The sequence below is a fragment of the Rhopilema esculentum genome, chromosome 7 (genome assembly GCF_057945365.1).
Source record: "Rhopilema esculentum isolate cy_ngs chromosome 7, ASM5794536v1, whole genome shotgun sequence".
Classification (NCBI taxonomy): domain Eukaryota; kingdom Metazoa; phylum Cnidaria; class Scyphozoa; order Rhizostomeae; family Rhizostomatidae; genus Rhopilema; species Rhopilema esculentum.
In genome coordinates, this window is record NC_142821.1 from 2,011,105 (window position 1) to 2,027,805 (window position 16,701).

Sequence of the window (16,701 nt, forward strand, 5' to 3'; positions counted from 1 at the left end):
AATTTAGAAAACTAACATAGAAGTCGGAGAACAAAGCGTACTTCCTAATCCCCTACTTCGTTTTGTAGTAAACCAACATTGTTCAAAGGAGGGAAGGAGAATGGCTGAATTTGCCCACGGAAACTGACTTTAGTGTACCAGGACTTTTGGCAAGGATTGTAGCTCGTTTCTCAACAAACCCATCTAGTGTCAACAGAAAGCTTTTAAAACCAATTTTAGGGTTACCTATACCCCTGTATGTTCATATTCAGGGTTTTTAGACACTGTTCGAAACGATGTAAGGGACTCGCTCATGACAGATTGATTACAGAGATGTTGAAAGAATTTGCACATACAATCATAGCCGATAATGCTATATGAATTTACGTTTGGCACTGAGGCTAAAGATAGCCCCTAACAAGAGTAATTGGACTTTCTAATTGAAGATAGCCCCATCAGAAGCTGGAGGCAAAGGGCAATTCAGTTCACAAATAACGCAAAGCTTCGTTCCAATTCCCCTAATTCTTTCAGCCCCCCCCCATATAAAATTCATGTTTAGGGCCCAGGTACGTTTCATCAAACACAGCTGATTATTATAATGATTGATAACAATTGGCGGTTTGAAAAGGACGGTTTTCGTAACAACAGAATAAATGGCGGTGCAACTAATTTAAGAAACAAGGGTGTCACGATATCGGCTGTAGTCAAAAGAAAGTATTCAGATGGAATAAGCAAAGAGCTCTGTGAGTTAATTTTATTCATAATAAACACCATAATATGTAAATATAAACCATTATTTGCGATGTTATAACAAAAATATCGTAAATGACATGCTTTATCTCGCTAAAAATTTAATAATTAGTAATTTAAGAGTACCAGCTTTTGATCTTAATCTCAATTTATCAAAAACTGACTAATTATTTTCAAACTGATCTCAATCATTGATGGAGTCCGAGTAAGATTAAGGTTGCTGTCACACCCAATACAAAAATACTTCCATTGGTAAAACATATTAGCTGAAAGGAATACGATGATAACGAGTGACAGCATGGCACCAAAAAATTTCCATTGATATTTTGGTTGAAGTAATGGCACCAAAATTTTTTTTCAAAAAAAGGGCCTAGAAGACATGGTTTGACAATTGATTAAACCGACATGTTGTTATCAATTGCTTTGACAGGTGCTGGCATTCAAGCTAATACGGGAATAGGAGGAAGGAAGGTGTAAAATCCATTTTAAATTTGAAAGTGCCAGAAATGAAAATATGGAGGTACTTCATTGTATATCATGCTTGCTTTTTTCAAAGCCATTTTTATATTCAATACTGCCAAGAATTCTTTGCAAAAAACTTCCTTTAGTAGAATAATAGAAAGAGCTAGCGAGTAGGGCAAACTTTTGGAAGGAATCGACAGGAAGAAATACGTGATACGTGAAGAAGGATAAATGCAGGAAAGGGAAGGAAAAAGTGGAGGGAGATTAGGGGGAGTCAGTAAAAAAAACTTGGAAAAGAAGGTTGAATAGGGGAATAGAGGTGAAGACAGATGGATTAGAGTGTTGGAACGAGGGGAAATAAAATGAAGATTGAATCAATTGGGAAATGACGTTACAAATAGTAAGAGATGAAGAACGTGGAGCAAATTGGGGAAAGAGGTGAGCTGAGTAGAAAAGAGAAGGCATCTAAAGCCGTACCTAAGAAGTCGAGAGCCTAAAGTCCAATAACGACGTCAAAATCTCACTCGCTAGCCGATAATTTTGATCGGATATGTAAGACGGTCTTATTCAGGGTGCAGTGTGTAATTACTTGCATAATTACAATTCAAGTGATTACTGTCACAATTACTATACTATATGATACACATGACGTCATGGAATATGTCAGGGGCATATATTTTACAATAGAGTCTAAATTTGATTTGAAAATTAAACGACCGAAAACACTACATAACATAAACAATTAACTTCTAATTATGTCGGCATTAAAACACAAACACAGTTTTACTGTAAATTCAAATTATATTTAATATCACAGTTCTTATTTCTTTTACTACTTTCATAACAACAACTATCAAGTAGATTGAGCAACGCCGCATTACAGCGCACTTTTCGTCATTTTAATAAAAATTTGGAACGTTGATACACAGAGAGAGATATAATGCATGGAACTAATCGCAGTTCATGTTTGCTCAAAAGAGAGAGACATTTTCCCTCGGGTTCATGATAGACTCCCTGTCTTCAAACTTGCTTAATTGGGTATATATCCCTATAATTCGTCAAAATAGGCTATAATTGCGCCAACCTGATATTATATTCCGTGCACATGTTTTTCGCCTTTGGAATATCATCATGGTTATTGGTACAAAAAAGGGAAAAATGAATTCGCCATAAAATCCCAAAGAGCCTTTGTCTCTCCTCTGACTTCGAAGTTCAATTTTAGAGGAACCTCTCTGTCATGAGATCGGGATGATATTCGGGTAACTCTAGGAAACTCTTTCGTAGCATGTGGAAGATATCTTAAAAAAGGGTCCGAAAACCCTTATAAATTGAAGGGGTAAACCTTTAAACATTGTTACAAATTTTAACATCCCATATTTGCAGAATGATCTATATACCTTGATAAGAGTATCGCAATGCCTTTGCTATTTTACAAAGAAACAACGGAAAGTGTATCGTTCAAGTCGCTATACAATTTAATTCAAATTTCAGCAACAACAAACCTTCATGAATTCGTGATTGCTAGGTCCGGGCGTTTGGAAAGGGCATCAGCATGAAGTTTTTTCAAATCGTTTTTAGTAAGTTTCAAGCTCAGAGCCTGCAATAAAGAAACAGGTTCTTGTAAGTTTCTGCACAAAAAATAGAAGATTACTATGATTGATAAAGCGATTTGAAAATGAATTCAGGTTGCAAAACTTTTGTATGTTTCACTTTGAAAACTTTACGATACGTTGAGATAAACTTCGGGCAAGGATCTAAAGCTTGGTTTGATATTGGAGCTAAATAGGGGTGCTAGGTCTCCAATGGTATGGACATGAGTCGGGGTGGGTAAGGCGAATACAGGGAATAATGGTAGAGGCTGGATGGGTTACTGGATTAGGGTGGGGCGGATAATGGATGAATAGGGTTGCTAGGGGTGCTAGGGTTGGGAGTTGTTGCATGAATAAAAGATATGAATTTTGACTTTTGTGACTTAAGTTTAGATGATGATTCGCAGAAATTGAATTTTTCTTGAGACTTTTGTCCAACTCAAAATTCAATATTCGCGCTTTTCAATAATTATCTTCGGCCCATATGCTTAAGAACGATACAAAAATGATCGAAGGTCAATGGAAGTCGTGTCTGTCCTTTTGAATATAGCGAGAGGGCATTTGCCGCTAGAAAATGTTTTCGAGCGTACATAAAGAATAAAACATAAAAAATTATGATACACAACTTTGTAAAACTGCCCTTACCAACGGTATAAGTACTGTTTCATGCAAGTCTTCCCTGGCGATGTTGTTCACTCTTTGTATCGTGTCATAGTCACTAATATATGATAAAAGCTTACGAAATTAGATCCAATTATAAAAGTATGCAGACCTCTTGGTTTGAAGATGGCAGGGATGATTTCGTATGAGATATCGCTTGATTCTCGCAGTTTGCGACTGAAGGACATATTAGAGTCAGAAAACATTTACATAGACTTGATCATCTTTCATCGAATTTTAGACGAGCAATAATTAGATTATGGTCAATATTTCATCTGTGTAGGCCTTTTGGTGGCTCAAAAATCGCACTTCTCTAGAGGTAGTTAAATTCCCTTTTACAGAATTCATTAAGGTATGTAAAAATTGTTTTTTTATCTTCAATATGCGATAGGATCGATAAAATTTTGAATTTAAAAGCCATCTGTGTTAGGAATGCTGTACCAATGGCACAATCGGAACAATGTAAAAGATTAGAATTTCACGTAGGAGCTTCGGTCTTGAGCGATTTGCAAAGAAACAGATGAGGCCTGTTTATAAGCTGTCCAAGATTTAACTTTCGGGCTCAAATACGGCCTAACGAAAATTATACCAAATGAGAAAGACGTCCTGCCTTCTTCGCAATCTTATTCTAGGATACTTACTCATCATGTAATAACAAGCTTTTTTCCGTAGGAAATGCAACTTTTAAGACTGAAAGAGCTGTTCGGAACAGCATCTTCACCCCTGAAATGCAAAAAAAAGTTTTTCAGATACTTGACTTAAAGATAGACACGTGTAATTAGACAGGTAGTTGGATTCTTAGCAACAAAAGGATGGACAGGAACGACGAAAAGTGACAAAAACGATCTAGTACCAGGAGAAACAGTATTGTCATAAACAAACAAATACTAACATTGAAATTAAATGCATTGATATTTTTCTATGGCATACGAATCGTATTCGGATTAACTGCGAAAAACTTGTAATGAAATTAAAATTTTGTTGCTTTAAACAATTTCACGATGAAATAAAGAACAGGAGATATCTGATATGCCTATTCAAAAACCTTTTTTGTTCAATACTCGTCTGGGTAATGCTAATGGGGTTAAACCAAGGGAGGCAAGAAAAATATTCTCGTACTGGTAAAGAATTGGCTTTGCAGAGAAAACAGCTATTTTGAGAACGGAAATGTCACAGTTTATTTAACCCTGTTGATAATCAAAGACCTTGGTTGACTATCATAAACCAAGACTAACTCTTCATTGACTATTTCAAACCTTTTGATAACAAAAAACCTTGCACAAAAAACCTTGCACAAAAAACCTTGCCTATATATCAAAACCCTTGGTTGACATTCAAACTCCTAAGCTGACAATCGAAAATGTTGGTTGACTATCAAAGCCATGTCTGACTTTTAAAAAACTTTGCTTACAATCAAAAACATTGATTGACTATTTCAAACCATGATTGATAATTAAAAACCTTCCTCAACTCAGAAAAAATTGAGCGACTAATAGGCAACTTGTTTGTGTACTAAAATGACTATCAAAAATCTTGGTTGACTCTCAGAAACGAAGTCTGAACATAAAAACCTTGGTTTATTATATAAAATCTTTGGTTACAATCAAAAACCTTGTTGACAATTAAGAACCATGGTTGGTTATAGTACAACATGGAAAAAAATGCATATCTAACCTTCACAGAAGAATATATCCCAAACTCTTAAGGCGGTTGCAAAAGGTAGCGTTCTAAAAAATGGAGGGAAAACGTATATAAACAAACATTCGATATGGAGTGAAGGGTCTGAATTGCTACTCAGAGTTGGACAAATAATGCGATCATCAGGCATGTAAGAAAAATATACAATTTACATGGTGAAGAATTGGCGCCAGTAAGCTGTTGCCAACCACTTCTGACTTTTGACTTCGCTTCATCCTCTTTGTACAAAAGCATTTTAGTTTGTCTAAAACTCTACAAACTCTATAACTCTATATCTAAAACTCTAAAAGGCAGCTAAAGCACCTAATCTTAGAATGCCTGCCAAAATTACTAAGGGTACCGAGCGGTTTGAGCGGTTCCTTTTCTGATAACGATCGTTTTTTTACGAAGACCACTACCTCCGATCCCACCAGTCCTCCAGTACAGTAACAGTAGTTTAAGAAAACATCGTACAAGCAAAATGATGAACCACGCTTCCTGCTTTCCTGCGACATTTTGCAGTAAGTCATGATCCCATCAAGGGCAGACGGGGAAGGCAGGATTTGACAATTAGATATTACGTATAGGGCTCTAAAACTTTTGAAAGTGGGTGTCAATGATTGAGCTAGACAACTCACTAATCGATTATCGAACCCATCCAAACACACTTTTAGCTCGAACGTTTGCCTTAAATTTCAATTTTATACGGTTGTAAAGAATCTGTATTTGGAATATAAAAATAGTTTTGAAAAAGAAAGTCTTATCAATCTTAATCGTTTTTTGTTTAAATAGTACATTTCAATATGTTCTTGCTATCAGTACTTTTTGTTTACTGAAAACAAAGTCATAACGCAAAAATTTGGCGATAAACATTTGGGTTTTGTTTTCATCCTGAAATAGTGTCAGAACATGAACTAAGGCCAGAAGAAACGTGAACAATAGTGGCGTCTGGTAAAAAAAAATTTCTTTAACATCTAATCAAGGTTACTGTCTACCAGTCTGTATTTGCGTCTGTTCAGTTAGAGCACACACGAGGCTTGTAATGTCTACAAATTGATACATTTAAAACGTATTCATACAAAAACTCGAAATCACCTTGAAAAGACACACATCATCCACTCAACTATGTACATAGCTGGGTCAATACCATGCTTTCTCTACAAAAGAAATGGGCAGCTGATTGAGCTAATTCATGTTATCTGATACTAACATTTGCCAAACATTAACAAGCAACAAGTGGCCTCCAGACTTCCAAAATATGAAGGAAATTTTGAAGCAGGCGAAAATACTATGAACTAGTAGACATATTGCCGTTTATAAGACCCTGAAATACATTGGAACTTAAATATAAGCTTTATATAAAGCAACTTTTTAAAGTCAACCTAACTGCGACATGTTCATTGAATTTTATCTAGATTCATTGTAAAAAGTCTCCTTAATAAAAAGTTGAATTATAGCAAGACAAAACGTTATGTGCATATGCACAAGTTAAAACAGCTTTAAGATTGGACTCGCATAAGGTCTTTCAAGGGCGAGACTAAGTGTTCATAATCTAGAGACTGGCCGATTTAGCAAAGTTGTCATCCCTCGACAAGAAAGATATTGAAGTTACTGCTTATTGGAAGGTTCGCAGTTTTTAGGTCTTGAACTTCATTTCTTGACGGTATGCCTATGCCAAGATTATCAGATTGGAGATACAGCCTCCTAAATAAACTCAAACTTGTAGCACCAAAATAAAACAGTCAACAACTTGGAATCAACTTATTTGGATATTGTGATTAAAATGAGTAAAATACCTAAATATAAACCCAACGTGTTAACTATTATGTAGATTTGACTATATTGGTATTTTCTGCTGTTAATAGTATGTGCCCCTTTTTCATCTTTTTGTATTTTGCATTGAGAATTTAGTTACCCTACGTTATGCTTAGAGATTCGAAGGCATGCAGAATACAAAAGTGAATAATTACATTGGCTTAACAATCTATACTGTTTATTCAGGGCCAGTGTACTAGTTATGAGAAATTTTTGCCACCTTCTGTAATAGTTTTTCAACGAACTAGCCCAAAAAGAGCTCTCTGTACATAAGTACTGCGAATCTAATAGAATATTTATTCAAATATAAGAGCGGCTTATTGAATGTGAAAGAAAACAAATTTATTCTACTCACAAAATGATTTGAAATATACGGATACGTGCGTTCGAGTAAAGATGAAAATATCAGACAGTCCAGCTGCACTGATTCCTGAAAATCAATGAAAAACATAATTAATACTTAAAAATGCAGGTAAATGATAAATAGAAAAAACTGCATGTGAAGAACCTGATAGAGAATTGACATACCAAAAGTATACAACATTTTGAAATTTGCTTTGAAAAAGATTTATCAAATTACATTTATCTATGACAATTCAGATTACACTGAAACTTTTGATTATTACCCTGATTCCAGCTTTAGTTTTACATTTTTTAATTCCATAAATTCCACTATTTCTTTCTCATTTCTATGTTTCATTAGTTCATATCGTCATTTTGTTTAGGTACAACTTTTCTCTTTTTGGCTCTTAGCTTAAATTGTGCAGCAAATCGGCCCTCTGCTGTATCAAGCTAGGTTATTCTGGATGTAGATTAGTAATGATTGTGGTTATGGGTCACATGATATTATCTCATAGTAGCAACAGAAAGAAGTATAGGTTTATCAACTTAATAAATGTCAATCAAGAAGTATCGAGGTTTATGCATACCAGCTTTTTGCCAAAGTATCCTTGAAGGTAATTATCACAAATGGAAACCAAAGCCCAAAATGATTCCTTGGAAATCAATAGGATGATAATCTTAACAAACAGCATTTAACATGGATACTATTGTATTCTCTCTCTAGAGAGATAGAGAGAGAGACTATGATACTACAGTTACTATCGCAGTCTTTCTGTTACGCATTATGTTACAAGATACTATCACACTTTTTTTAAATACAGTTAACCGGTCATTTGAAGCAGAAACAAGATACTACGTTATAAAAAATTCCAAGACATAATGTAATGATAATTATGGCACCACAGGTGTAAGGAAATAGAGGGACTAGGGAGAGGGGTAGTAGCCTCAAGTTTCCAGCATGATTGATTTAGTAATTTTTCTAAATAAAAGGAGAAAGTTCCAGGGAAGGGGTCATGTTTTGGTGATGTAATTCCGTTTCTATGTTATTCTATGATTTGAATCTGGCCCTGTTTAAAAAAGAAATTCTTCATGGGGTTTTCCTGTTGATAACATGGGCATTCCCTATGGTAAAACATAATTTTCTGACAGTTAAAAAAGGTATTCTGACAGTGACAGTTTTCTGACGTTTGATGCGCTAGAATAATTATTTATCCCCAAAACGGTTTGACAATTGGCACCATCAAATAAAAAAATCGTTTTTGTTTTTATATACATAAATGAAATTTGGATTTACTAAATTAGGTAAATACGTAAACCAGGTAATTGCCAGAAGTAACAAGGTTTTAAACACCAAGAAAATGTAGCTTCTTGGTCTGAAGTAGCGTGTATGAACTTGATATATAGTAACTATAGGTGTTGATAATAACTATAGGTGTTGTTTTACCTCTTCTGTCATATGCATGAGTAAAACAGCGACAATTGGAGACAAAGCCTAAATCGAAACAAATCGATTTCAATACCAATATCATAATTAGCAAAAGATACGATGGATCTTAACAGTATCAAGACTCTAGGCAAGCAGCATTGATTGGGCAACCTCAATAGTCATGTACTTGCATTTTCTAACTGACGACTTTGTAGTCCAAAAAGGAAAGGCTGAATACAGAAATGAAAATTATTTAAAAAAAACAGATTGACATCCCGAAATTCTTGGTTTCTTTGCAGTTGAAAGATGGACATAATACCTAGTAGATTACTTCGATTTAAATTATATGATTGCAGTAAAAATCGCACTGCTGCACACAAGACTACAGTTATGTAAAGAACAAAACAAAAACACCAGAAACTCTTCAATGTAATAATCAGCTGCTACAAACCTGACTGTATCCAACATCTGGATTATACAGACTATAGGCTTTGAGAACTCTGAACAAACTGGTTTGCCTTTATAAGAAAGAAAACAGCATTTTATTTCAATTTCATACAATAAATTAAGCAGCTTGAGAAGAATCATGAAAAACTCATTTTAAAACAAAGCTATGATAAACATAGAATAGTTAGCACAAACTTCTACTGCCTTGAACTGTCGTTTTTGAAAACTGATTGAAGAACTCCTTGAGTTTTCTGTCGGTTTTTACAAAAAGAAAGAGCTGGATTTATTGTCAGTATTTATGCAAGCCAAAATTTCCTTGTCAATATATTTTTGATATTTTTTAGGCTGACTGTGATATTTTGCTAAAAGAACTTAATAACCTTCACCCAACCCTTCAGTTTACTTTTTAAAAGGAAGAAAACAATTTTTGAAAAGGAAAAAAACAATTCCTTGCCGTTTCTAGATGTTTTGCTTGAAAAGTCTGGCACTGGATTTTTTACCAGTGTATCCGTAAACCTTTATTTTCGTGCTTATACATTTGATGGAGTTCGTTTTGCCTAAAACAAAGGCAAATCAACCTTATCAAAGCGTTAACTCACAGCGCACTTGTGATTTGCTCCAAGTCAAAACTCGACTCGGAAATTGACCAACTAAAAAATATCTTTCTGGAAAACGACTATCCAGAGGATGTAATTGTGACTATCCAGAGGATGTAATTGTGTCGCAAGCATTTCGGCTGAAGTAAAATTTGGTCCCCAAAAGTGTCCGGTTTATCTAAAACTACCATGGACTCGTAGCAGTTCCTTATAATAATTGAAGCTAAATCTCCATTTCGGAGCAGTTACCCAACTACTGGGTATCACAAGCTGGTGCTATAATTTTAGCCAATCTTTTTATTTCTATTTCATCCATTGGTAAGAAATTTTTGAAGGGTGTTGTTGATACTTTTAAGAATTTTTGAATTATTTGTAGCTAAACATGTTTTTTCCATCTTTCATTTCAAATTTACTACCCTTGATAAATCTAAGTTTAGTCTTACGAGTCTTACGATTAGTCCTTGCGATTTAAAAGTCGGATCAAACAGGCCGTTACAAAACGCTTCTTCGCTGTTAATCCACCTATTGTTTACAGTAAAAAAGGCCCATCCAATCAAATGGATTGCGTTCCTACCACCCAAAAGAGTTCCGTTATCTATGAGCTTACGTGCCATTGTGATTCTGGCTATGTAGGACGCACTAGCCAAAGATTGGAGGATAGAATAAAACAGCACGTCCCTTCTAGCATTAGAAACAAAACTCTCCCCCAAAGAGAGCAGCCACTTCGGTCTTGCAGAAATAAAACTACATCTAAAACATGCGATTCTGATAACATGGGTAATGGCGACATGTTTCGGATTATTGGTAGCGCCCATTCGTCGCTCCATCTAACATTTTTGGAATCTTTCTACATAAGCACGAAAAAACCACTTTTTGGTAACATTTTCAATAGGCAAGCGGCACTGATTGGGCAATCTCAACAGTCATGTGCTTGCCTTTGTGGTTGGCCTATTTCGATCCACAACTGGGTATATTATATTCCCTAGCGTAGTATTTTTATTTACGTTCTGATGTTTTATACTCTGAAGAGTGTCAAGCGAAAAGCTTAAGTGTGACTCATAATGTTTGCTTTTTTCAAAACCATTTTTAACTTTTTTATCACGAAAAAAATGTTTACAAAATTAACTTCTCTTTTAGGGAGCATCCGTGTCGTTTTTTGACGATTATCAGATTAGATCAGCTTTCAGTATACAAGAAAAGGTTTCTGCATTCTTTTTCCATTCTGAGTTAACAAAAACCAAAACAGTAGTCCTATGAAGCAAGATAAAATACTATTGTGATGAAGCGAAAGAGAATTTGAGCTTGATAAAGTTATTCACCCAGGTCCCTTGTCTTCAATGTACAGCTCATGATATGGAAAAGTTCTTGGTACATCTTTCCAAATAGTATGCTCCCATTCCGGGCTCTCCTTTTCTGCTAATTTCTGTAAAAGACAAAACTACTCCTGATTAAAAGTTAAAAAACAAATTGTACTTGGTGAGCGAGCCTCATTTTTCAAAGAATCACACAGTTTTTTGCTTGAAGCCAAAAAAGTGATTGAACTTTTTACCTTTTGGAGGAAGTTTGGCAGAGATGTAGTGTGAATAAATCAGACGCCCTTATCCTATAAATAATCACTGGGGTTGAGGTCAGAGTTGCAAAGGAAGATGAGGAATTAATTCAAAAGTCTGGAGGAGCCTGTGTTGTTATTGCTGTGAAACTGGACTAACCTTGACTAGGTCAGAGTCACTTATTTCGAAATAAAGCATGTTGCCCAACTTTTCCTTTTGACAAGACACAGCTTATTGTACCTACTTGTTTAGTTCAATGCACCTTTGGGTGAAATAGGTTTTGATGGTCCTGACTGATGACGCAATGATGATGATTATCATTATTATGATTATGATGACAATTGATCCAACCTTGGCAAAGTTCTTTTTGCTTAGATGAAGTAAAATAATTCATAATATCACTTTTTAATAGTAATTGTTTACTTTACCCCATAAACATCTGCTTCCTTTTCTTTTCGTTTTATTGCTCCTGTTAGCAACTGCCAAGCCCTTCCTCTTATAGCTGAGGGTATGCCTTTTCTGCACCTTTCCTTGATTTTTTCCTAAATATTTTGCAAATAATTTTCAATAAAAGATTTCACAATTAAATACATTACAAGCAAGAATTTTAAGACTATTTCCACGATATTCACAATTATGTAAATACGCAAAACACTATGGTGATATGAAAGGCTACATTTTATTGAATAATACTTACTTGCATTAATCATGATTAGCTTAGATGTTTTGGGTTCTTAGAAAAGAACCTTTGATCATTAGCTTTGCTGATTCTCAATAGGAATTGCAACAAGCAGTCCACAAAATTTGATGTCACCATGACTAAAAAGCATCATCACAGTTTTACTTGTTTTCAGATGTTCTTTTGTCACCTTCCATTTCCAGGTGGCAAGAGAAACAAAACAATTTATGACTCTTGATCCTCATTTGAACAGATTAAAATCTGATCCAATACATTTCGTCATTGTCAATAATATATTGTACATCAAAGTTGTGGTTGCTCTACCATTACTAGCACACCTGGGTTGGTTGTAGTTTCGTACAAAGCAAGCTTTATATCAACCCTATCTATCAAGTCAATAAACTTTTTCTGTGTCACTCTTTGGAGAAACTTATTTCTTTTATGTAACCTGCCAAAATTCCTTGGAATTACTTTTACTAAAGTGGTGTTCTAAAAAAAATTAACATTTTGAGGTAGACAGACATTGAAAAGGCTGACATTGAAATTTCTTACTCTCTTTGATTTGGACTTCATGTACGTTTCCCAGCTTTTCATCATGAACAGCCATTTCATCTCTCTTTTTTGTACAATTTCTATAGGTAAATGGATCTCTCTATAAAGAAATAAAAATTGAGATGAAGTATGAGAAACATTTATTTCTATTCTTGTTATTCTCATTATAATAGCTACAATAAAATCATTATGAATAATCAGTATAAAAATAGAAACCAGTATCATAGAAATTAGTACTAGGACTAAAATTATAACAGCAGAATCTGGATATTTTAAAAGCTAATCAATGTAAACTTTCTCAGGATGTGAATCATTATCGGCAACCATTTGTTCTTCATTCAGCTGTTTTTCATCAAGGTTGTCTTTTTCATCATGTCAGTTTACACACAAAGGACAATTTAAAGAAATTGATAATGCAAGAAAAGTAATCTAGGAAGGGATCATTCTATATATTTGGAGGTGATAATGGTAGCATCTTATTTGTGAATGGATCAAGATTCAGTTCTATGCTATATTTCGACAAAGCTTGCTATAAAGTCCAACTTCAAGGTCCCTCATTTCATTTGCCTACCTTTCATATAGATCGAGCATTTAGTTTTAAGATTATTAGATGATGTTTTTAGACACACCAATATGACATTAAATTTTTTTATATTAGCCATGAATTCACTTTGGCTCCCAACTGCACCATTGGTCAATCACATTGTTTCACATAATTGAATAAGTTTTGCCTCAATGAGCCAAATTTTCTTGCATATGTATTTTCTTTCGGGAATACATTTTGTATTGCATGGATGGCAGCTTCAGTACCCACTCTGGGACCTTCACACACTTGAAATAATCCTGCTGAATATTTGAGATCCCCTTCAAATTTTGATGACTTCAATTGTATGTAGTGGAAATCAAAATATATGAAACTGAATTGGAAACAGAATGCAGTGACTGTCTGTCAATCGACAAAGTACTTCACAAGTTCAAACTGATCTAATGCCAGGGTTCTCTTGAGGAATCAAGCAATTTGTGCTATAAGCTCTCAAGCATTATGGGTCTGAAAAATTGTTTTATAGTTTTTTGTGCTAGGGTGGCACTTTGTTCACACAGGTTTATATTCTTGTTTTTGAAGCTGCAACAACACAGTACAAATCTGGAATGAACTGAATCAAGCAAACAAAGCTGCAAGAGACCATCTGTTTCTCTCAAGGAACTATAAAAATGTAAATTCTCTACTCAGTGATTTCAAGCATGTAGTATCTGATTTATAAACTGGGCTATGGAAGTAAATACTTTCCTTTTGTTCTCAATGGAGAATAATAATTCAGTTGTACAATACCATGCATGCCCTGCTCATGAATAAAAAATTTTAGTGCCACATTCACCATCCCTTCCAAGTTTGATCATCATTATTATTGCTTTGCTTAAACTTCCACCTTGCTCTTTCATTTTTATATTTTTACACTATGATAAATTGTGATCCAGATTTCACTTCTTTATTTAGACTCTAAATTTGCTTTGCTAGAATGTTCCTGCCTTTGAGTGTGCACTTCAAATGAACAAATGATTTGAAGTTTGGAGACACTAACAGAAGCAAAGCAAAGTGTGCTTGATCAATTTATTCTATTGTCAGAGTTATTTTGTATTTTTCTGGTAAGAGTGTAGAATCAGTGAAGAAAATCACACAAATGTTAGTAAACGATGCCAATTAATCAGGACACGCCTACACAGAATCCAATTTCCATAATGCCACGCCCAGCCTCAAATGTGTAGCTTTATTTTGGGAAAAATATCGGTAGGACACTGGGAAAACTCGATATACCGGGAAAGAAATATTATTTATCAATATTAAATTATGAAATATTTTACAACTATATTCAGCATATAATATATCATATTATATTCGAATAGGATGCAGAAAAGGTGTAAAACCTTTTAGTTAAAACTACTTACTTGGACTGGACATTTTCATTTGCCTCGTGAACGATAAAACCATATCGATCAGTTTGAATTTCACCATTCAATTCATTTATATTCTTACTTCGATCTAGATCTTTGGTGTAATCTTCGATCCTTTTGTAACTTAGGCCGGTGATGCTTGACGGTCCATGATCTTCCTCCCTCCGAGGGCTTACCATTTTCTAAACATTTAATGCAAATGTCTGTTCATTAAACTCAAAATATATGTCCGCTATACTTTTTGAAAAAATACACAATTTCATACCGGAAAGGAAGCTTATCAAGCCCTACATTATCGGAATTCCAAGCTGTTATTGTTCAGCTGTGATTTCCTCCTTTTAGCTCCGAGTGGAAGTTACACCGGCCTCGTATTCAACAAAATTGTTGCTTAGTGACCTTGTCGTCACTACAGATTTCATCTGGCTCGAGAGAAACCCAAACTCTGTTTTCTACCATTAAAAAGTCTTAAATGTGGAAACAGAATATATGTTTTCCAGAGCCTATCATAAATTAATTTCCCTCTAACCGAATTATCACAGTATTTTCTCCTGAAAAATAATTTGAATTGGTTAGACACCTGTGCCGAAAATCTTCGAATTGACACCTTTGCCGAAACCACATTTGCTTCGAGGCGATCATCCTAATACTTTTGTCACGGAAAGGTATTGTTTACGTGTTTTTAATTTTCCCTAGTTTTCGCAGTTTACACAATTGTTGCTGGGGTACCTAATGTGTAAACATGTTAAACTAATTCCAATATGACTAATCTCACTAATATTATTCTTAATCCTGATCGGTAGCTCTGGTGAGAATGCACGGTTGATCGTAGTTACACTTACGTTCAAAAAGTATTGGGACACCTTCGATAAAAGAATCTTGGCGTTGCGTTTGATTAGGTTTTACAACAGAAACTAGCTCAGATATAAGCAGTCTTTTCTTTAAATAATCTAGGTTTCAATTTCCCCAAAATGTGTTAAGAATTGAAAAAAACATTTGTACCATTGAATTATAACTATGAAAACATAGGATTCTTACAACTTTACTGCATATAACTGCATAATATGCGAAAGGGCTGTATAGTTGTTGAGTTGATGTAGGACAAAGAATGCACTTATATCGATTGATAATATCTTACGGTTTATCCAGCCTGTTTCTTGAGTTTTACCCTCATTACATGATAAAGAATCAAAGAATGCATGGAGTGGGATTCACCCCAAGTATAATCTTTTACTCCAGTCATATTTTAATTATCTTGAGTATGGGGCTTAAGCTTAAAGGTGACTGCAATTTCAAAATGCGTATTATTAAAGGAGAAGCTTGATTTTTTGCTATGAGAGATCATTTTCTTCTTACAAACCTGAAAAATTTGCCTTTTTGTGATTTTTATAGTTATTTTTTGCTCGTGACCGTAAATTTAGCTTCATTTTACATGAGAATACAGTGCCGTCAGAACAAAATTCATATTGGGAGGGGGGATAGCTGCTCATTGTCTTCCTTCTCACTCAGTACACTGTTTCAAAGGAAATATACTACAGTTTGTCAACTATCAGGGGGCTCAACCCCCACCTCCAGCTCCCCGGTTCCGACGGGCCTGTCAATATGTATGTATTATGTCAGGTAAGGATTCAAACCAATTACAGCAGTTCTCCCAGCAAAGACCTTTCGTCACTTGGTGACGTAAACTTCTTTAATCTGCCAACCCTTGGTAAATTTCTTACGGCTCTTGTAGGGAAAAAATCTTTACGTAATGCATAAGCTGCACTTATTGAGCAGTCGACAATTCAATGCAATTTCATGAATATGTAAGGGTGATTTTCAAAGAAGGCAATTGGCAAGCGCTTCTCGCAATTTAGTTCTTGATTTTCAAGAATTGTCTTGTTTACGCCTTAAGGCCTAACAACTTTTCATGGTTGATGTTTTTTTGAATTTTGGCGTATATAACAGCTGCCTTTTTTGATGGCAAAAGATTTTAAAAGTCCGTTAAAATTCGTTGCATGGAAGGCCTTCATGAAAAATTGCATGAAAAATTTCGATTATTTTGTGAACGTACAGTTTACAAAAAGAAAATATTTTTGAGCAATATTTGAGCACGAATTTTTTTATTCCCATCTTTCCAGGATTTTTTCCAACGATCAACAGAAGAACTACCAACAAATATGACTAAGCACTATATGATCTAAAAGTTTTTTGGAAATAAAGTGCTTCAAAAAGAGGACGACTCTAGGTT

General features: G+C 34.8%; 1 protein-coding gene across 1 annotated transcript; it reads right to left on the minus strand.

Annotated features, from left to right (window-relative positions):
- Positions 1-721: 721 nt before the first annotated feature.
- On the minus strand, positions 722-14,844 carry LOC135683995 (TBC1 domain family member 10A). The gene is made up of 13 exons (XM_065199434.2): positions 14,469-14,844; positions 12,525-12,624; positions 11,722-11,835; positions 11,063-11,166; positions 9,152-9,218; positions 8,719-8,766; positions 7,862-7,927; positions 7,288-7,362; positions 6,213-6,274; positions 5,115-5,167; positions 4,082-4,163; positions 3,426-3,498; positions 722-2,788 (listed from the first exon to the last, which is right to left on the minus strand). Exons 1-13 carry the CDS (start codon positions 14,651-14,653, stop codon positions 2,696-2,698), a joined length of 1,122 nt encoding a protein of 373 aa, XP_065055506.2. The 5' UTR covers positions 14,654-14,844; the 3' UTR covers positions 722-2,695.
- Between the last annotated feature and the right edge of the window lie 1,857 nt (positions 14,845-16,701).